Raw genomic sequence first — 22,210 nt, 5'->3', positions numbered from 1 at the left:
TCCTGTATAAAATCACCTAGCTTTTTGTAAGATAAGTTTTCTATGAGATTAAAAATTAAAGAAGATAAGAATGATGCCAGCAAAAATAGTAGAGAAGAAAATTCCTGGCCGCATCTTTCCATAGAAACATTGAAAACAATGAACAAAAATAGTCAGAATGAACTTTTGTCAGAACTCCAGAAAATGATCAAATGTTTTACAACAACCAAGAGAATGCTAAATCAACAAAGACGACTTCAACATTGCATTTAAGAAAATCTCTGTCAAGTCAGTATCTGACTACAAAGGTTGAAGAGAATACAAAGGTTAAAAATGAACAAAAGTTGAAGTAAATGGAAGACTGACTCTAGAGAACATGACAAAAGATGTAGAAAATTATGAAACAAACAACTACAATCCACACAAGCAACAACCATACACACTGAAGAGGGAGAAGTATCTGATTTCAAAAGTATCCATTAAAATAGTTTAAAATGTAAAGTTTTCAAAAAAAAGTAGGTTTGTAAAGAAACAAGAAGGTATGGTCCATTCGCAGAGAACAAAAAATAATAGAAATCGTCCCTGAGGAAACAGACATTGGACTTGCTACACAAAAACTCTAAATCAGCTCTCTTAAATATGCTCAAAGAGCTAAAGAAAATCATGAATGAAGAACCAAATGATACCTTCACAAATAGAGAATATCAATAAAGCAAAATAAGTTACAGGACAAAATCTAATAAAAATTATGGAGCAGAAAATTGTAGCAACTGTAATGAGGACTTCATCAAGATTTTCAACAACAGATTTGAGCAAGCAAAAGAAAGAATCAGTGAACTTGAAGATAGTTTACTGAAATTATACAGTCAGAGAAGAAGAAAAAAAAATTAAGGGAAGAGAATCTAAGACATCTGGGTAACAACATCAAGTGTACCACCATATACATGGTGGGTATTGTAGAAGGAGAGAAAAGTGAGAAAGTGGCAAAAAGAGTATTTGAAGAAATAATGGCCAAAAGTTCCCAAATTTGATAAAACACATGAATCTACATATACAAGATAAATAAAATCTACATAGGGTAAATACAAGGAATTCCACACTGAGACAAATTATAATGAAACTTTCAAAAATCAAAGACAGGAGCTTCTAGGTTGCTGAACATGCAGAGGTACTGGGCGGTAGCATGCCCGCTCCAGGCCTCTTGCCACATGTTTTGCCCTGTGCATCTCTTCGTTCTGGCTGTATAGCTGTATGTTCTTTAATATCATTTATAATAAACGGGCAACCATTTTTTAAAAAATCAAAGACAAAGAGAGAGTCTTAAAAGCAGCAAGAAAGAAGTAATTTGCCACATACTAGGTGTCCACAATAAGATGAACAACTGATTTCTCATGAAAAACCACACAAGATAGAAGGCAGGGGGATGATATAAAGAACTGCAATAAAAACACTTCAATCAAGAATCCTGAATCTAGCAAAATAAGCTTTCAAAACTGAAGGAGAATCTAAGGTCTTCCAAAAATGAACAGCTGATGCGGAATAAATAGTAACTTGATACTAGACACAAAAAAAGAATACTGGCAAAAGTAACCACATAGGAGTACATATGGGTAAATATAAAAGGTAACTGTAGATGAATATAAAAGTTAGTATTTTTGCATTCATCTTTTTGATATTATAATAATGAAAAATGAATAAAACGATAATTATAAATCTATGTTACTGGATACACAATATATAGTAATGTAATTAAGAACAAGAATATGAGGAGTAACCTTCATAGGAGCAGAGTTTTGGAATACTATTATAACTAAACTGGAATTAATTCAAACTAGTTTGTTATGAGTTTGAAATTCTAATCGTAGTTCTCAAGATAATCACCAAAAAAGTTAATAAAATAAAATAAGAAGGAAATTTCAATGGTACTCTATAAACACAAAAGTTAGTAACAGGGATAATGGAACAAAAAAGACATGAGACAACTTCTGGTTTCTATTTGGCATCTAAGAAACTTGTCAGTTGTCATGCCTGTATCAACAACAACAAAAATATCTGCAACTTTTCTTAGAACCATCAGAAAGTTGAGGTCACTGAGAAAACTATAGCTTCCAAAAATGGAAGATAGGTGCATATGGAGGATAACAACTTATCAGGAGTGGAAGCCTGCTACTGGAACCTTTACCAGGATAACTTAAATTATAACTGAGGGACCTAAGAAGTTCAGTGGGGCAAGCTCCACAGTTAAAACCCCAATGGGGCCAATTCTTAGGTGGCGGTGTAGGGCTTCCAAACTTTCATGAGTTTTACGTTCAGGAAACCTAATAGGTTCTCAGGGTTAAGACTGGAGAAAAATCTGGTGCTTCTGGCAAAGGGAAGGAGAAAAGTCACCACTTAGAAGTAAACCAAAACAAAGTACAAGAGCATCTGAAGTACAACGTATTTTGAACTAAACCCTGCCTCAAGAGTATAAAGTTTCATTTTTACCAGAGCCTCAATGACCCGGGGGAAGGGAAATACCAAATTCAAACACCCTCTAGCCTTCTCAGTGTAAACTGAGAAAGAGAAGCATTTCTGAAGGTCTCAGACAAAAAATAGAGGCTCTCTAAAAAAACTGACAGCAAATCACAGACTTATAGGACGCTTAACCTCATATATGTATATATTACCAATATATTTACAGAGTTACTTATAATGCCATGGTATTACAGTGGAAAGCATTTCAAGTCTTATTCAAGAAAAAGTGTTTATATCACCCAAAGACCACAGGAAAGACAAAAACAAGAAGATAAAAAAAAAATGTAGCTTCTGAAACCTAGTACTACAATAAACAGTAAACAAAGCCCAAATCCTAGCCAGATAAACAGAAATATCAAACTAAAAGAACTATTTAATTTCTTACTACCTGGTACATCATGTTCAGTTTTCCACACACCTACACAAAAATTGGAAAACATACTGAAAGTCAAATAAACACAGTTTTAAGCAACAGAGCAACCATCAAAACAAAACTCAGATATGGCAGAGATTTGGGAATTATGGTACAGAAATTTAAAATAACTATGAATAATATGCTAAGAGTTCTAAAGGAAAAAATGGGATAATATGCAAGAAGAGAATGGATAATGTAATGAGAGAGACAGAAACTCTAAGAATCACAAGGAAATGTTAAATATCAAAACCACTTTAACCAAAATGAAGAATGCCTTTGATGAACCCATCAGTGGGCTGGACATGGCTGTAGAAAGAATCAAACAGGTTGAGGCTTGAAAATACATCAGTAGAAATTTCTCAAAAAATGAATTAAAAAAAAAAAACAAGAAAAGAGTATCTAAGAACTGTGGAACCCAATAACATAAGCTGTATAATATACAAAATGGTAATGCCAGAAGGAGAAGAAAGGAACAGAAGAAATATTTGAAGCAAAAATTGCTGAGAATTTTCCAAGATTAATGACAGACACCAAAGTAAAGATCCAGGAAACTCAGAGAACCTCAAGCAAGAAAAATGCAAAAACACACACACACACACACACACACACACACACACACACAAACACACACACACCCCTATTCAAACTACAGAAAATCAAAAATGGAGAAAAGATATTGCAAGACACTAGAATGGACTCATTACCAAAGAGGTGTATGGATTAGAATTACGTAAAACTACCCTTCAAAAACCATGTATGCAGAAAAGTGAAATATTCAAAGTGTTGAGGAAAAACCTACCATCCTAGAGTCCAGCATCCATTTACGTCATCCTCTAAAAACTGAAAGAAAGAAAAGACTTTCTCATATTAACAGCCATCGGGAAAATCTGTTACCAGTAGCCCTGACTTGCAAGAAATGTTAAAGGATGTTCTTCAGAGATAAGGAAAATATACATTTAAAACACATAGCTATGTAAACAAAGGAATGCATTAGAGAAGGAATAAATAAAAGTTTTAAAAATATATTACTTTATTCTTGATTTACCTAACGGATAATAGCTAGATAAAAATAATAACAGCAACAATGTATTCAGTATTAAAGCTCATGGAAAAGTTAAATAACAGCAGTTTTACAAGGGAAAGAGAGATCAGTCTGAGAATACTATGTTATAAGGCAATTACACTACTCTTCAAATAGCATACTGTTATTTAAAAGTGGACTTCAATTCGTATTAATGTATATCATAAATTCTAAAACAACCACTAAAAATGTAATAAAAAAAAGTACAATTGATAAGCCAAGAGAAGAGAAATGGAATCACATAAAATACCTGATTAAAACAAGAGAAAGGGCTAGGTGCAGTGTTTCATGCCTGCAATCCCAGCACTTTGGGAGCTTGAGGTAGGAGACTGCTGGAGGGCATGCATTCAAGACCAGCCTGGGCAAAACAGCAAGACCCCATCTGTTAATAAAAAAAAAAAAAAAAAACTTTTTTTTTTTTTTTAAGCCAGGCATGGTGGTGTGCTAGCTTACTTAGGAGGCTGAGGTGAGGGGAACTGCTTGAGCCCAGAAATTCAAGGTTACAGTAAGCTATAATCTGCCACTGCACTCCAGCCTGTGCAACAGAACAAGATCTTGTCTCTAGACATACGTACATACATACATACGTACATACATATAGGAAAAATTTAAAATGAAAGGACAACAAATACAAAACAGTAACAAATATGGTAGATGTTACTCCAACAATATTAATAATCGCTTTATATGTCACTGGTATAAATACGCCAACTAAAAGACAGAGACCATCAGAGTGAATTTTTAAAAATATCCAATCATGCCAGGAGCGGTGGCTTACGCCTGTAATCCCAGCACTTTGGGAGGCCGAGACGGGTGGATCACGAGGTCAAGAGATCGAGACCATCCTGGTCAACATGGTGAAACCCCGTCTCTACTAAAACTACGAAAAATTAGCTGGGCATGGTGGCACATGCCTGTAATTCCAGCTACTCAGGAGGCTGAGGCAGGAGAATTGCCTGAACCCAGGAGGCGGAGGTTGCGGTGAGCCGAGATCACGCCATTGCGCTCCAGCCTGGGTAACAAGTGAGAAACTCCGCCTCAAAAAAAAAAAAATACCCAATCATATGGTTTTTTTTAAAATTATTATACTTTAAGTTCTGAGGTACATGTGCAGAATGTGCAGGTTTGTTACATAGGTGGACTTCAATTAGTATTAATGGCACACATGTGCCATGGTCATTTGCTGCAACCATCAACCCATCATCTACATCTACATCAGGTATTTCCCCTAATGCTATCCCTCCCCTAGCAACCGACCCCCAACAGGCCCCTGGGTATGATGTTCCCCTTCCTGTGTCCACGTGTTCTCATTGTACAACACCCACTTATGAGTGAGAACATGCTGTGTTCAGTTTTCGGTTCTTGTGTCAGTTTGCTGAGAATGATGGTTTCCAGCTTCACCCATGTCCCTACAAAGGACATGAACTCATCCTTTTTTATGGCTGTATAGTACTTCATGGTGTATATGTGCCACATTTTCTTATCCAGTCTATCACTGATGGGTATTTGGATTGGTTCCAAGTCTTTGCTATTGTGAAGAGTGCTGCAATAAATATATGTGTGCATGTGTCTTTACAGTAGAACAATTTATAATCCTTTGGGTTAGTTATCCCAGTAATCAGATTGCTGGGTCAAATGGTATTTCTACTTCTAGATCCTTGAGGAATCGCCACACTGTCTTCCACAATGGTTGAACTAATTTCACTCCCACCAACAGTATAAAAGCTTTCCTATTTCTCCACATCCTCTCCAGCATCTGTTGTTTCCTGAGTTTTTAATGATCACCATTCTAACTGGCATGAGGTGGTATCTCATTGTGGTTTTGATTTGCATTTCTCTAATGACCAGTGATGATGAGCTTTTTTCATATGTTTGTTGGCTGCATAAATGTCTTCTTTTGAGAAGTGTCTGTTCATATCCTTTGCCCACTTTTTTATTTTTTTTTTATAAATTTGCTTAAGTTCTTTGTCAGACAGATAGATTGCAAAAATTTTCTCCCATTCCGTAGGTTGCCTGTTCACTCTATTGTGAAAAATTATCTATTGATAATTTCTTTTGCTGTGCAAAAGCTCTTTAGTTTAATTAGACCCCATTTGTCTGTTTTGGCTTTTGTTGCCATTGCTTTTGGTATTTCAGTCATGAATTCTTTGCCCATGCCTATGTCCTGAATGGTTTTTCCTAGGTTTTCTTCTGGGGTTTTTGGTATTTCAGTCATGAATTCTTTGCCCATGCCTATGTCCTGAATGGTTTTTCCTAGGTTTTCTTCTGGGGTTTTTATAATTTTAGGTCTTATATTTTAGCCTTTAATCCATCTTGAGTTAATTTCTGTATAAAGTGTAAGGAAGGGATCCAGTTTCAGCTTTCTGCATATGGCTAGCCAGTTTTCCCAACACCATTTATTAAATAGGAATCCTTTCCCCATTGCTTGTTTTTGTCAGGTTTGTCAAATATCAGATGGTTGTAAATGTGTGGTGTTATTTCTGAGGCCTCTATTCTGTTCCATTGGTCTATATGTCTGTTTTGGTACCAGTACCATGCTGTTTTGGTTACTGTAGCCTTGTGGTATAGTTTTAAGTCAAGTAGCGTGATGCCTTCAGCTTTGTTCTTTTTGCTTAGGACTGACTTGGCTATAAGGGCTCTTTTTTGGTTCCATATGAAATTCAAAGTAATTTTTTCCAATTCTGTGAAGAAAATAAATGGTAGCTTGACATGGATAGAATTGAATCTATAAATTACTTTGAGCAGTATGGCCATTTTCATGATATTGATTCTTTCTATCCATTAGCAAGGGATGTTTTTCCATTTGTTTGTGTCCTCTCTTATTTCCTTGAGCAGTGGTTTGTAGCTCTCCTTGAAAGGGTCCTTCACATCCCTTGTTAGTTGTATTTGCAGGCATTTTATTCACTTTGTAGCAATTGTGAATGGGAGTTCACTCATGATTTTACTCTGTCTGTTATTGGGTGTATAGGAACGCTTGTGATTTCTGTACATTGATTTTGTATCCTAAAACTTTGCTGAAGTTGCTTATCAGCTTAAGGAGATTTGGGGCTGGGTTTTCTAATATACAATCATGTCATCTGCAATTATCTACAAACAGAGACAATTTGACTTCCTCTTTTCCTAATTAAATATGCTTTATTTCTTTCTCTTGCCTGATTGCCATGGCCAGAACTGCCAATGCTAAGTTGAATAGGAGTAATGAGAGAGGGCATCCTTGCTTGTGCCAGTTTTCAAAGGAATGCTTCCAGTCTTTTCCCATTCAGTATGATATTGGCTGTGGGCTTGTCATAAATAGGTCTCATTATTTTGAGATATGTTCCATCAATACCTAGTTTATTGAGGGTTTTTAGCATGAAAGGCTGTTGAATTTTGTGTAAGGCCTTTTCTTTATCTATTAAGATAATCGTGGTTTTTGTCATTGGTTCTATTTATGCAATGGATTTTATGTTTATTGATTTGCATATGTTGAACAAGCCTTACAACCCAGGGATGAGGCTGACTTGATTGTGGTGGATACGTTTTTGATGTGCTGCTGGATTTGGTTTGCCAGTATTTTACTGAGAATTTTTGCATCAATGTTCATCAGGGAAACTGGCCTAAATTTTTCTTTATTTGTTGTGTCTCTGCCAGGTTTTGGTATCAGGATGATGCTGGTCTCATAAAATGAGTTAGGGAGGATTCCTTCTTTTTCTATTGTTTGGAATGGTTTCAAAAGGAATGGCACCAGTTTCTCTTTGTACCTCTGGTAGAAGTCAGCTGTGAATCCATCTGGTCCCGGATTTTTTTTAGTTGGTAGGCTATCAATTACTCCAACCCAGATACTATGCTTCTCCTACAGTCTTCACAATCTGCAGATCAGGAGATTTCCTCTGGTGCCTACACCACTAGGGCCCTGGGTTTCAAGTACGTACAAAACTGGGCAGCTGTTTGGACAGAAATTGAGCTAGCCACAAGAGCTTTTTTCCATATCCCAGTGGCACCTGGAACACCAGCAAGAAAGAACCGTTCACTTTCCTAGAAAGGGGGCTGAAGCCAGGGAGCCAAGTAGTCTGGCTTGGCAGGTGCCACCCACATGGAGACCAGAAAGCTAAGATCCACTGGCTTGAAATTCTCACTGCTAGCACAACCTGGGATGCTCGAACTTGGGGGGGTAGGGATGGGATGTGGGGCAGGGGGATGGGCGTCAGCCATTGCTGAGACTTGAATAGGCAGTTTAACCCTCACAGTGTAAACAAAGCCTCGGCAGAGTTCAAACTGGGTGGAGCACACTGCTTCTCCTCTCTGGGCAGGGTATCTCTGAAAGAAAAAAAAAAAAGGCAGCAACCCCATTCAGGGACCTATCGATACAACCCCATTTCCCTGGGACAGAGCACCCGGGGGGAGTGGCGGTTGTTGGCACAGCTTCAGCAGACTTAAACGTCTTTGCCTAACAGCTCTGAAGAGAGCAGTGGACAGCATTCGAGCTCTGATAAGAGACAGGCTGCCTCCTGAAGTGAGCCCCTGACCCTCATGTATCCAGACTGGGAAATACCTCCCAGTGGGGGCCGACAGACACCTCATACAGGAGAGCTCTGGCTGGTATCTGGCAGGTGCCTTGCTGAGAAGAAGCTTCCAGAGGAAGAATCAGGCAGCAATCTTTGCTGTTCTGTAGCCACTGCTGGAGATACCCAGGAAAACAGGGTCTGGAGTAGACCTACAGCAAACTGCAGCAGATCTGGAGCAGAGGGGCCTGACTGTTAGAAGAAAAACTAACAAACAGATAGGAATAGTATTAACATCAACAGAAAAGGCATCCTCTCAGAGACTCCACCTGAAGGTCATCAACTTCAAAGACCAAAGGTAAATAAATCCACAAAGATGGGAAGAAATCAGCATAAAAAGGCTGAAAATTTCAAAAACCAGAACACCTCTTCCCCTCCAAAGGATCACAACTCCTCACCAGCAAGGGAACAAAACTGGACAGAGAATGAGTTTGACGAATTGACAGAAGTAGGCTTCAGAAGGTGGGTAATAATAAACTCCTCTGAGCTAAAGGAGCAATAATATGTTGTTTAAAGGAATCCTCTTTAAATATAAAAACATGGAAAGATTAAAAGTAAGGAGATGAAGAAAACTATACTATGCTAACTTTATCAGAAAAAAGCTGAAGTAGCAATATTAATTTCAGACAAAACGTATCATAGCAAACAAAATTATCAGGAATAGATGGGGCATTATATAATGATAATAGTGTTAATTCTCTAAAAAGACATAAAAATCCCTAATGAGTATTTGTGTAATAACACAGAGTAACAATATGTGAGACAAAAATGACAGAACTGTAAGGAGAAATAAAAGAATACAGTATTATAGATGGAGACTTCAATAACCTGTATCAGTAACTAAGAAATCCAGAAAGCAGAATATCAGGACACAGTTGACCTGAAGGGCACCATCAATCCATCAATCAACTGTATCCAACAGACATGTAAAGAAGATTTCATCCAAAGAGAGCAGAATATATTTTCTTCTCAAGGCCATAAAAAAAAGCCCACCTCAACATATTTAAAAGAATAAAAATCACACAATGTATGCTCTCAGACCACAACAGAATTCATCTTGAAATCATTAACAGAAACATAGCTGCCAAACCCCAAAATACTCAAGACATTAAACAACATACTAATATATAATACAATGGTCAGAAAAGAAGTCTCAAGAGAAATTCTATAATATTTTGAACTAAATGAAAGTTAAACAACTTATCAAAAATTGTGGTGTGCAGTAAAAGTAGTGCTTAGAGAGAAATTTATAGCACTAAATACATACATAAAAAAGAAGAAAGATTAAATTCAATAGTCGAAGCTTCCATTTGGGAAACTAAAAAATGAAAATTCAATGCAAATAAAACAGAAGATAAGAAATATAGTCATGTGTCACTTAATGATAGAGACACATTCTGAGCAATGTGTTGTTAGGCAATTTTGTTATTGTGCAAACATCATAGTTTGTACTTAAAAAAACCGTAAATGGTATAGCCTACCACACAACTAGACTATTGCTAGGCTAACCTGTACAGTATGTTACTGAATACTGAAGGCAACTGTATAGCTTTGCCCCAAAACAAGCTGAATATATAAGACTCTATTGTTAATATGGACCCTGTGAGACATGAAACCCAACCTCTCCTTTCCCTTTTGGAAGAGAGAGCGCCTTCAGTCCACAACAGAGACTATATCTTTCCAGACTCCAAGTTGATGTCACCAATAAATCTCTTCTTTCTACTATTTAGCCATCCTCGTGGTCATTTGGACTAGACTTCTATGACCACAAATGAAAGAAATCAGAAAGCCATAACAGAAGGAAATCTATAATGTACATAAATCTGTGGAAATTGAACAACATACTCCTAAACAACCAACAGGTCAAAAAAAATTAAAAGGGAAGTTGGAAAATACTTGCAGATGAATGAAAATAAAAATACAACATATAAAAATACAACATACCAAAAAGTATGGGTTATAGTTAAAACAGTACTCAGAAGGAAATATATGAGAATAAACACCTATACTTAACAAGAAGAAAGACTTCAAATCAATTATTTAATGTCACAGCTTAAGAAAATAGAAAAAGAATGAATTAAATCCATAGGTAGCAAAAAGAAGGAAATAATGAAGAGGAGAAAAGATATGAACTAAACAGAGAATAGAAAAAGCAAAAAGAAAATTTTAAAAACTTGGCTTTTGGAAGGAACACAATAAAATTGACAAGCATTCACATAGACAGAGAAAGCAAAGTAGAGACATCACTACCTATCTTTCAGAAATAAAAAGGATAACAAGAGTATAAACATCGTAGGCCAGTAAATTAAGTAACCTAAACGAGATAAACAAATAGCTAGAAACACACAAACTACCAAAACTGACTCAAGACGAAACAGAAAATATGAAAAGGTCTATAACTAAGGAGTTTGAATCGGTAATCAAAAATCTTCCAACAAAGAAAAACCCAGAACCCAAAAGACTCAGTGATGTATTCTATCAGTCAGTCAAAGAATAAATAAATAAAATTCATCTCACTTTCTTCCAAAATAATAGGAGGTAATCCCTCCTAACTCATATCTTACACCAATGCCAGAAAATGATATGATTATAGTCCAATAGCCATTATGAATACAAAAATTCTTAATAAAAATATAACAAACCAATTCCAGTAATATAGTAAAGAATATACCATGACCAAGTAGGGTATGTTCCAGGAAAGCAAAGGTTGTTCAATATATAACAATCAAAATAAGAGTATACTGCATTAATAGAAGGCAGGGTGAAAATAAAAAACACATAATAATCTTATTTCATATAAAAGTAGTATTTAACAAAATACAAAATCCTTTAATTATAAACCCACAGCAAATATCATATTTAACAGGGCAAGACTAAAAGCTTTCCTCCTAAGATCAAGTGCAAGACAAAGATGCCAATATTGCCCCTTCTACTAAACATTGTGCTGGAGGTTAAAGCAAGAACAATTTTGCAAGAAAAATCTGGAAAATTTATCCAGGGTGGAAAGGGCTAAGTAAAAATATTGCTATCCACAGACAACATGATCTTCTACATAAAAACTATTAAATATTTCCCCAAAACAAAACAAAGCCAAAAAACACTATTAGAGCTAATAAAGGAATTCAACCAAGGGTGCAGAATCCATTTTTAAAAATCCAGTGTATTTCTATACACTTTCCATGAACAATGTATAAAGGGAACTAAGAAAATTCCACCTATAATAGCATCAGAAATAACAAAATACTTCAAAATACATTTGCCAAGAGTTACAGGACTATACTTACATATTGAAAACTGAAAAATGCTGTTGAAAGAAATTAAACAAGTTCTAAATAAATGCAAAGCTATCCTGTGTTCCCAGATTAAAAGACTTACTATTGTTAAGGTGGCAATAATATGCAAAGCTATGTTCAGATCCAATGCAATCCCTATCAAAACTCCAATGGTGATTTTCATCACAAATGGGGAAGGAGATGCTAAAAATCATATGGAATTACAATCAATCTCAAATTACCAGAACAATGTTAAAAAGGAAGAACAAAATTTAGGGAACTCTCACTTCTCAATTTCAAAAATGCCACAAAGCTAAAGTAATCAAAATGGTATACTGACACAAGAACAGAAAAACAGAACAATGCAATAGACTTGAGAATCGAGATACGCCCATATATTTATGGTTAACTGACCTTCAACAAGGGTGCTAAGACAATTCAATGTGGAAAAGAATGGTCTCTTCAACAAATGTTCTTGGGCAACTGGATAGCCACATGCAAAATATGAAGTAGAAGACTGAACCCATACCTTATACTATATACACAATTAGCTCAAAAAGAATCTTATTTCTAAATGTAACAGCTAAAACTACAGAAGGGGTAAATCTTCATGACCTCAGATTTGGCAATATATTCTTATAAACATCACCCAAAGTACAAGAAACACAAGGAAAAAATAGGTAAATTGGACTTCATCAAAATTAAAATCAATTGGGCATCAAAGGACATTATTGAGAAAGTGAAAAAACAATCTATAAAATGGAAGAAATATTTGCGTATCACATATTAATAAGAATCCAGTATTAGGAATATATAAAGAACTTTTACAACAACGCCAAAAAGACACACAACCCACTTTTAAATTGAGCAAAGGACTTGAATAAACACTTCTCCAAAGAAGACACACAAACGACCAAAAAGCATGAAAAGATGTTCAACAACATCTGCCTTTGGGGAAATGCAAATCAAGCCCACAATGCTTCATTTCTATTGGATATCATTTCTTTTACGAGTTTCAGCACACTTTCAGGTTCTCTTTCTCTTTCTTTCTTTCTCTGACTTAATTCTTTCTCTCTCTCTCTCTCTCTCTCTCTCTCTCTCTCTCTCTCTCTATTTTTTGTCTCACTCTGTCACTCACGCCAGAGTGCAGTGGCACAATCTCGGCTCACTGCAACCTCCCCCTCCTGGGTTCAAGTGATTCTCCTGACTCAGCCTCCTAAGTAGCTGGGACTACAGGCTCACACCACCATGCCCGGCTATTTTTTACATTTTAATTAGAGGCAAGTTTCACCATGTTGGCCAGGCTGGTCTCAAATTCCTAACCTCAAGTGATCCACCTGCCTCGGCCTCCCAAAGTGCTGAACACAAAGTTAGTCACACTTTCAGGTTTTCTAAGGACTGATCTACCTATTAAACAGACCCGGGAACAAAGACCGCATAAATCCTATAAATGCTAATAATAAGTCCTTGAAGAAATAAAGAAAGATTCTATTTCTGGTAATTAGTCTCAGAGGCTGGAGAAAAACTCTCAATGTATTTCTGGAGAAGAGAAGAGGGAAGGAGGGGGACGCCAGAGAAGGGAAGTAGAGTAGCCAGAAGAGGGGAGGGAAGGTGAGGGCAGAGGAGAAGGAAAGAGGGGAGAAGAGAAGGGAAGAGAGAATGAAAGAGAAGTAAGGGAGATAAAAGACAGAAAATGGGGCTGAACTTCTCTTGTTCTTTTCCCTTAAAGCTTCATGCCTCTCAATTGTGTTTCTAGATGGCCCAAAAAAAAAAAAAAAAAAAAAAAAGTGAGAAGGGAAAGTAGAGAAATGAGTAAATATAATCAAAGTCTGAGAGCAGAAAAATAAAAATAAAAAAACATAACAAAAGGAGGAAGGAAGAAGAAACTAGCAAGCAGTAACATTTCATTTGAGATGAAAATAGGAGGCACTTTGGGGAGGCCGAGGCGGGTGGTTCACGAGGTCAAGAGATCAAGACCATCCTGGTGAACATGGTGAAACCCCGTCTCTACTAAAAATACAAAAAATCAGCTGGGCATGGTGGCGCATGCCTGTAATCCCAGCTACTCAGGAGGCTGAGGCAGGAGAATTGCCTGAACCCAGGAGGCGGAGGTTGTGGTGAGCCGAGATCGCGCCATTGCACGCCAGCCTGGCTAACAAGAGCGAAACTCCGTCTCGAAAAAAAGAAAATAGGAGGGGTGCCCTACTGTCACTGGGACCCCTTAAAAACACATGGATGGGTATTCCTAAGTGCTCCTTCATAAATAAACCATTATAAATATAAGGTCCAATTCTTTATTTTCCAGAAAATATTGGGCCTCTACTCCACATTATTAAGAAAAGCACACTAAGCTGAATGGTTCTTCTTGTCTATATTAACCCATCTTACAATCAGATGATTTTATAAATTAAATCATTGTAAATATTTTGATACTCCTTATAGCAAGTTCCACTCTATAGTAAATTATTTTAACAACGTAAGTTATTGAGAGAGCAAACTTTTCATTAGTACATGAAACAATAGAATTCTATTTGAGGGGTGATAAGCACTAAGTCAAAGTGGAGAACAAAATATATTCAGATGTAAAGTGTTTATACTGTAAAAACGCTGTGAGTAATTGACAACATTTTTAAATTATTAGTTATGTGTTCTCAAGTTGCTTTTCTAAAGAACTGTATGGACTTACCTGAAAATGTAAAGAATAATTCATTTTGCAAACCAGCTTTTTGCATTTTAACATGATGGCATTCAGACTTAAGTAAGGAAATTTCACATGAAAGGTCAAGAACCAGTTTGCTTAAAATCTGAAGAAGTTTCTTCTCAAAAGAAATATTATAAATACTATTGCATGGAGGTGCATGATATCGAGCTGTGAACTGATAATAATAATGAGGCTCACGATAAGCTGTAAAAAAAATAAGAGAAAGACACAAAAATGGTTATTTAAATAATTGAAACATATTGCAACTATTTAAGAAATATCATTATTTGGTATAAGTTCTTGGTACAAGTTTTTATATAACAGTTATATTTATTTTTAGTTCACCAACACTTATCTTGCAGTTACTAAGTATCAAATATTATGATAGATACTTTACATATAGTGACTCATTTAAATCTCTCAACATCATGAAGATTTTCTATCCATCATAAACAAATTGAGGGGAGCAGGGATTTGTCACATGTTCAATGCCTATGCTATCAAAACTAAGATTCTAATTCACGGAGCCTTGTCCCAGAGCCTGTACTCTTAACCTCTACACTACGCTGCTCAAACTCAGGTGTAACACTTCTCTAAGTTCAAACATTTATCTTGGAAGAAATTAAAGTCATATAATCATGAACAATACTCAAAAATATGTGTTTCTAATAAATCCACAATTAGTTTTATTGAGTTGAGTACAACATCTAGAACTGAGAATATATATATATATATTTTGCCTATCCCAAATTCTTACTGAAATGACACAAGAAAAATAAAAATGAAAATAAATTCACTACAATACCAAAGGTCAGAAAAGTTCATCTTCCAAAACAGGAAGTTCTGTTGCTATTTCTTTCAAGCAAGGGAGACCTCCCTGCCTATTCCTCAATTATGCTCAGGAAAAGCTTCATACTTAGCTACTATCCATCTTTGTATTTGAAGTAGAGACCAGACAGCTTCTAATTGCTAAGGAAACCTCTATAGGTTTCATTTCTGAACAGGAATTCTAACATGCTTTTTGTACTGATTCATCCATCAGTGTAGGTATGCATTTATCATGAATATATACATATATCATGATTTATAATATGAAAGGTATATAATATCTACACATATCACATAGAATAACTGAACTACGGGGTCAGAGCTGGAAGCTGGAGTGAGTCACAGTATGATTGGGGATAGAGAAAGAAAATCTTTTCTTTCCAGAAAACTGGCCCATAACAAGGTATTACCTGAAATAGAACTAAGTCTCAATTGAAGCCCAATATCCCCCAAATTCTCTGAAACACTATTTCAAAAGTATATCCTTCTGAGTCCGCAGCAGAAGTACACACAAACCAGCAACAATTCAGGATCAGCTTATGTGCATTAAAGAGTTAATACTGCAAGGTGGAGGCGGCTTGCAGGATTAGCCCTTGCTGGTAAACACTTCCCTAGACAGACAGGAATTTTTTCCTTCATGGATAAAACTGTCTTCTTACCCACCTGATGCACTGAACATCTTTTTGTCTTCTGGGAGTCTGGAATTTGTGTAGTTGCTAGGCAGAGTGCCTACAGAACTGGCCCCTAATAAACACTCTTGATGTGTTACTGCTTTATTCTACTGCTTTTTTTTTTTTCCTCAAAAGCTCTCTGCAAATCCTAAAGTGTCTTCAAGAAGATTCATGGAATAGGCTTAAAGTATAATTAGCACAGTAAATATACTTAGTACACTAAGATCATACAATTAGACTGGGTAAGAATTTGAATAACTCGAATTTTAAAAACTGGACTCAAATTGCTAACCTAACATTAAGCAGAACAAGGATTAATTACGTAGGACTGAACTGATGCAGGACTAAAATGATTTTTATGACTTTTTGTTGAAAACATTGCTGATTTTCTTTTCTTTTGTTTTCCAGAGTAAAGAACATTTTTTTTCTTTCTTTTTTTTTTTTTTTGAGAGTTTCACTCGTTACCCAGGCTGGAGTGCAATGGCGCGATCTCGGCTCACCACAACCTCCGCCTCCTAGGTTCAGGCAATTCTCCTGCCTCAGCCTCCTGAGTAGCTGGGATTACAGGCACGCACCACCACGCCCAGCTAATTTTTTGTGGTTTTAGTAGAGACGGGGTTTCACCACGTTGACCAGGATGGTCTCGATCTCTTGACCTTGTGATCCACCCGCCTCGGCCTCCCAAAGTGCTGGGATTACAGGCGTAAGCCACCGCGCCCGGCCACTTTTTTTTTTTTTCCTTAAAAAAAAAGCTATTTATAGTTTGCAGAAATTGGGTAAAGTATATTTTTGTAAGCAAAATCAAAACATTTACCAGAAAGCTAAATATTCTGGGGACTTCAAGAAAAGAATTAACTCAAGTACTGCAGGTAACATCTGAGGGTGAGTCCATGGCTTTACTTCCTAATCTGGAGAGCATTTTAAAAGTCATTTCCTTATGACAAGTTCCAACAAAGACAAATTTAAAAGAATCTATAATAAGGTCAATCATTATTCCTGCTACAGTTTGTTTACTTATTTATTCATTTATTTATTTGTTTTGAGACGGAGTTTTGCCCTGTCACCCAAGCTGGGGTACAGTGAAGTGATCTTGGTTCACTACGGCCTCTGCCTCCCAGGTTCAAGTGATCCTCCCAGGTTCAAGTGATTCTCCTGCCTCAGCCTCCCAAGTAACTGGGATTACAGGCACACACCACCATGCCCAGCTAATTTTTGTATTTTAAGTTGAGATGGCGTTTCACCAGGTTGGACAGGCTGGTCTCGAACTTCTGAACTCAGGTGATCCACCTGCCTCGGCCTCCCAAAGTGCTGGGATTACAGATGTGAGACGCTGCAACCGGCCTTGCTACAGTTTATCTAACTAATCAAGCCCACTATAATGAGGCTAAAACTTATTTTACAACAGAACTGGACTCGCTGTGATATGTGGTAGAAATGGGTGACCAGAGAGAGAAAAATTATGTTTCAAGAAAAAATTAAAAATTATAATGCACCTGTTATTAGATTCTAGCCCTATCCATTGTTTTTGAGGGTTTTTTTTTTTAATTATCTAGACTGAGTCTTGAATTTTTAGTTTCTTCCAGTATCCAACTATGAGTCTCCACGCTAAAACTTCCCATTTTTCTCCCACTCACTCATTTGACTTGAAATCCCTACACATCAAAACTGATTTTCCTAAAGCCCTGCAAGTTAATGCTAGACAACCTGATATAAACTTTGGAGAAATCATCACAACAACTTATTTACATACAGAAAGTTCAGTGGAATGCCTGAATTAAATGACAATCTGGAAATATCTATCAAATTGCCACTTCCTGCACATTCCAACTGAAAATGCTTTGAGCTGAAATCTAAAATATTCTCAGCTGACTGCCCTCCAAACTCAGAGATCAGTTTGCAGAATGCTCCAGGTATTAACTTTTGCTTTTCTGTTTTCCATAAAAAATGCCTCCAACTAAATACCAGTGTGCTCATACCATATAGGGACTCAATTTTGACAAAAAAAATCAGCTATTAACACTACTTTCTGACATCAGACTCACCTGTTCAACTAAGCTGATTATTCTCAGGGCTAAGAGACTCATTCAATAAGATAGGGAACCCAAATTTGTTCCTTTCTACTTGTTTCAATCTATTTCTCCCCACTTTGCCAATTTCTTTACCTTAGAACCTCTCACCTAAATCTCCCCAAACCTACCAACGTGGATTTTAATACGTACAATTTTCTAAAAGTAAAGCTTTAAAAGGCGGACTAAAAAAAAAAAAAAAAAAATCCTCCCCCAAACATTGAGGATTATGAGGTTAAAGACTCTGAAAATGGAGGGTAACATGCTGCCTTAGCATCTTTTTGCCCGATGACAGAACACCAGTCCTTCCTTACTGGAGACAGCACTTGCTAATCTGTGCAGAGAAAGCACCAGCAGGCACCAAAGGAATCTGGGAACAGATTTTACTATCCTTCCACATTTTCTAAACTTTTAGAAGACTGGAACTGCTCTCTCCTTTGTTCTGTCACTATATTGGATTTACGGATCTTTGTTAAAATATTACGTAAGACAACCCCTAAGCCACCAACAGGAGATACTTTTGAATTAAGGCCTCTCCAGCATGATGGGCACAGGACACACATAAACTTCTGCCACTTTCTCCCTTGTTAACTTGGCTTCTGTTTTCAGCAGTGTCTCAACTAAGAAGTTATGAGAGTAAAAAAAAAGAAACTATGTTTCTCGCCTTCAATTATCAGTACAGATCAGTGCCATTGCCTTGCTTTCTACTAGTAGGTGGCAGTAATTTGCCCACCATAAGTGCAAGTATCAACACAGTAGAAATAGCAAATAATATCTCAGTACAATTACTAAATTAGTTTTCACCTTACTGATCCCTTGAAAGTGTCAGGGACTCCCAGAGTTTCACAGAACATGATTTGAGAAGCACTCTATATTCAAAGTAGCATTAAAAATTGACAAGAGCACAAAAACAGGAAAACAGGCAAAATATATAAACAGAGAATCTTGTATGGAACAATAAACATACATAAATAGATGCTCAAATATAATAGTATTAAGGAAAATGCAAATTATAAGTGATACAGCTTTTTACACCCACGTTACAGATAAAACAGCAATAAAACCTATTTTGTTGGTGGTAAAGATACACAGAAGTATATGTACATTATTAAAATTTATAATAAAATTAAAAAGTGTAAATTCTCAAAATGTTAAAGGAATAAATTAAGAACAGGAAATTATAAAACAAAAATAGGTGGATATGATCAAAAACAAGTGAAGATTGTAAAAATGTAAGATCTAACATGTTGGAGAATGAAAATATAGTCATTGAAATAGAAAAAAAATCACTGAAGTAAAAAATAAATAAATTAAGTGAAATAGATAGGCTAAATGGCAGACATACATGCCTGAAGAAACATTTGGTAATTGCATGAGAGTACCTAAAATACATGACATTTAAAGATTTTGGTATATGAAAGACAAGCTAAAAGTCATGAATATAAGTTAAGAAATCCTAATAAATATATTGAATTAGCTTTCCAGAAATAAAAATAGTCAAGAGGAGGATGAAAGAAGTCAACAAAATCCGAAAGTTCAATATTACAACATGTAAACCACATTCTCTGACACACACAAAAATCAAATAAAAATCAACAACAAACATTTTCAAAAAAATAAAATACTACTAAATAACAAATGGGATATAAAAGAAATCACAGATTTGACTAAATATTTAGAACTGATGATAAACATGTCAGGAATTGTGGGATATAACTATAGAAATAAAAAGTAAATTTATAGTCTTAACTATATTTACCCAAAAAATTAAAAGAAAATAAATGAGCTAACAGTACAACTCAAGAGTGTACATAAAAAACAAAGTTAACACAAGAAAGGAAGTTAGGGAAAGAGAACAGGGAAAATCCAAGAAGAAATGAATCCTGGAGAAATATAAAAAATAATTATAATTGACATAGAAGTAAAATCCATGATAAATATGGAAAAAAATCAAATAATGTACTAATTAAAGAACAGAAAAAACTATATAAAAATTTAATATATAAATAAAGTAAAAACAAGTAACCACATAAAACACTATAAATGCCTTCATGTCGATTTTGGAGAGTTGGATTGAAACTATTTCTAGAAGAATATACATTATTATTCATAATATGAATTACTATAATGTGTATAAGAAGAAATAAACTGAATAAAGTAATGACTACTACTAAACAAATAACCATGGGAGACAGACTTCTGACAAGGCAGTTGGAGGAGCTCTGCAAACTCCAGGTAAATTCTTTTGTAAAAACAACCATTAAACAGTATTTGGAAACTGTCCTACGGGCGTAGAAAAAATAAAGAAACATTTATTCAAATAACACTATCGAATGTCAATAGGAACAGTGTAATAGTCTGCTCTCCCACTGATATAAAGAACTACCTGAGACTGGGTAATTTATTAAGGAAAGAGGTTTAACTAACTCAAAGTTCTGTAGGCTGTACAGGAAGCATGGCTGGGAAGCCTCAGGAAAGTTACAATCATTATTATCATTATTTCTTGCAACCATATGTTACATCTACATTTATCTCAAAACAAAAAGTTTAATCTGAAAAAACAGGCCTAAGGATTAACTTGCCTTATCAGGAACATTGGCAGTCTGCTTTTTTAAGCTACTGTACCTTAAATGATTGAAAACTTATTAATTGCTGAATATATAATAACCTTTGCTTGTATTTAACTAAAAATGGTTTAAGAGCCAACAATTCAAGTATGACAATGGAGCAGAACAGTTTTTAATGCTCAAGCACCTCTCTTCTTGTGCATAACTTGTATCCTTAATTTTTTCTGTGAAATCGTTATATTATTACCTTAGCCTTTTTTGGCGGCGGGGGGCGGGGGGGAGACAAAGAAAGAATGCTTGTTAAGTCTGTCAAAACATAGCCTTATCTTGTGAATTTCTGTTAATATATTATACAAGTCATTTGCCCAGAAAGCTCATATAATACATTTGGAAATTTCCACTCTGTAATATCTTTAGAGCCGACAGTCTGTTAGGTTTGTTTTTTATTTCATGCTAAAGTGTCATTTAGTGGTTTTGTGAACTGGTCAGAAATTCACAGGTTTTAAGTGTCTTGGGGAAATTTATATTAGACATTGCCCTTTGTCTACCAAATAAAAGATGTTAACTTACTACTGTTTAAAAAAATAGGCCTAGAAAATATAGAAAACAATTTTTCTTTTCCTTTCTTTCTTTCTTTTTTTTTTTTTTAATTTAAGGTGGAGTCTCACTTTGTCATCCAGGCTGGAATACAGTGGCATGATCTGCAGGTGGAACCTGCAGCTTCGACCACCCAGGTTCAAGTGATTCTTGTGCCTCAGCCTCAGCCTCCTAAGTAGCTGGGATTACAGGTGTGCACCACCAAGCCTGACTACTTTTTTTGTGTGTGTGTATTTTTAGTAGAGGCAGGATTAGCCATGTTACCCAGGCTGATCTTGAACTCCTGGCATAAAGTGATCCACCTGTCTTGGCCTCCCAAAGTGCTGGACAATTTTTATTTTCTAGATAGAAAGAAATCTCTTAGAAAACAAAACAAAACAAAACAAAAACAAAAAAGGTCAGAGAATTAAAATTGATAGCTCTAATTACAAAAAAAAATTGAAACTTCTGTTAGTATAAACATTTTAAGTGAGAGAAGACAGAAATTATTTAAAGTATTGATAAGAAAGGATTAGTATCCAGAACAGTAAAATATCTAAAAATTAGTAAGAAAAAGACAAACTATCCAAAAGGAAGATGACAATGGAATTGAAAAGGCAATCTACTGAATAATAAAAATATGAAAGCATGTTCTAACTTACTAATAATTAAGGAAGAGTATATTAAAGCATTGACTCACCATTTTTACACCTATTGTCTCGCCAAATTCAAACCTGGTAATAATTCTTGATTTTATTTTTGTAATTTTCTAACATTTGTAAAGGTTTTATATACACATAGAAAATTATAAGTTGATTTTACTTCTTACAATCCAGGTAATAGTGAATACCTTGCTCAACACAATAAAAAACATGAGTCGAAACGAAAATACCACTTGTAGGTTATATAAAATTTTGAAATTTGGAATTATCCTTTACTTGCAATTTAACAGGTTAATAAGCTAAAAACAAAATACAGAATACAATGCATTTGACATAA

General features: G+C 35.6%; 1 protein-coding gene across 7 annotated transcripts in view; it reads right to left on the bottom strand.

Annotated features, from left to right (window-relative positions):
- ZPBP (zona pellucida binding protein) overlaps positions 1-22,210 on the bottom strand; it is a 116,577-nt gene that overhangs the window by 62,586 nt on the left and 31,781 nt on the right. For 5 of the 7 annotated variants that reach the window (XM_032244244.1, XM_032244243.1, XM_032244245.1 and 2 more), the window contains 2 exons: positions 14,489-14,707; positions 12,217-12,285 (listed from right to left, as the gene is read on the bottom strand). In XM_032244244.1, the coding sequence (XP_032100135.1) occupies positions 12,217-12,285; positions 14,489-14,707 (288 nt within the window). The remainder of the gene's footprint in view (positions 1-12,216; positions 12,286-14,488; positions 14,708-22,210) is intronic. The other 2 variants (XM_032244241.1, XM_032244242.1) reach the window with 1 other exon arrangement.

Source organism: Sapajus apella, unplaced genomic scaffold, assembly GCF_009761245.1.
Source record: "Sapajus apella isolate SASKATOON/1434 unplaced genomic scaffold, GSC_monkey_1.0 scaffold54, whole genome shotgun sequence".
In the NCBI taxonomy this organism is placed as follows: Eukaryota; Metazoa; Chordata; class Mammalia; order Primates; family Cebidae; genus Sapajus; species Sapajus apella.
The sequence above is the reverse complement of the archived record's forward strand: the minus strand, read 5'-3'. Positions and strand labels throughout refer to the sequence as shown.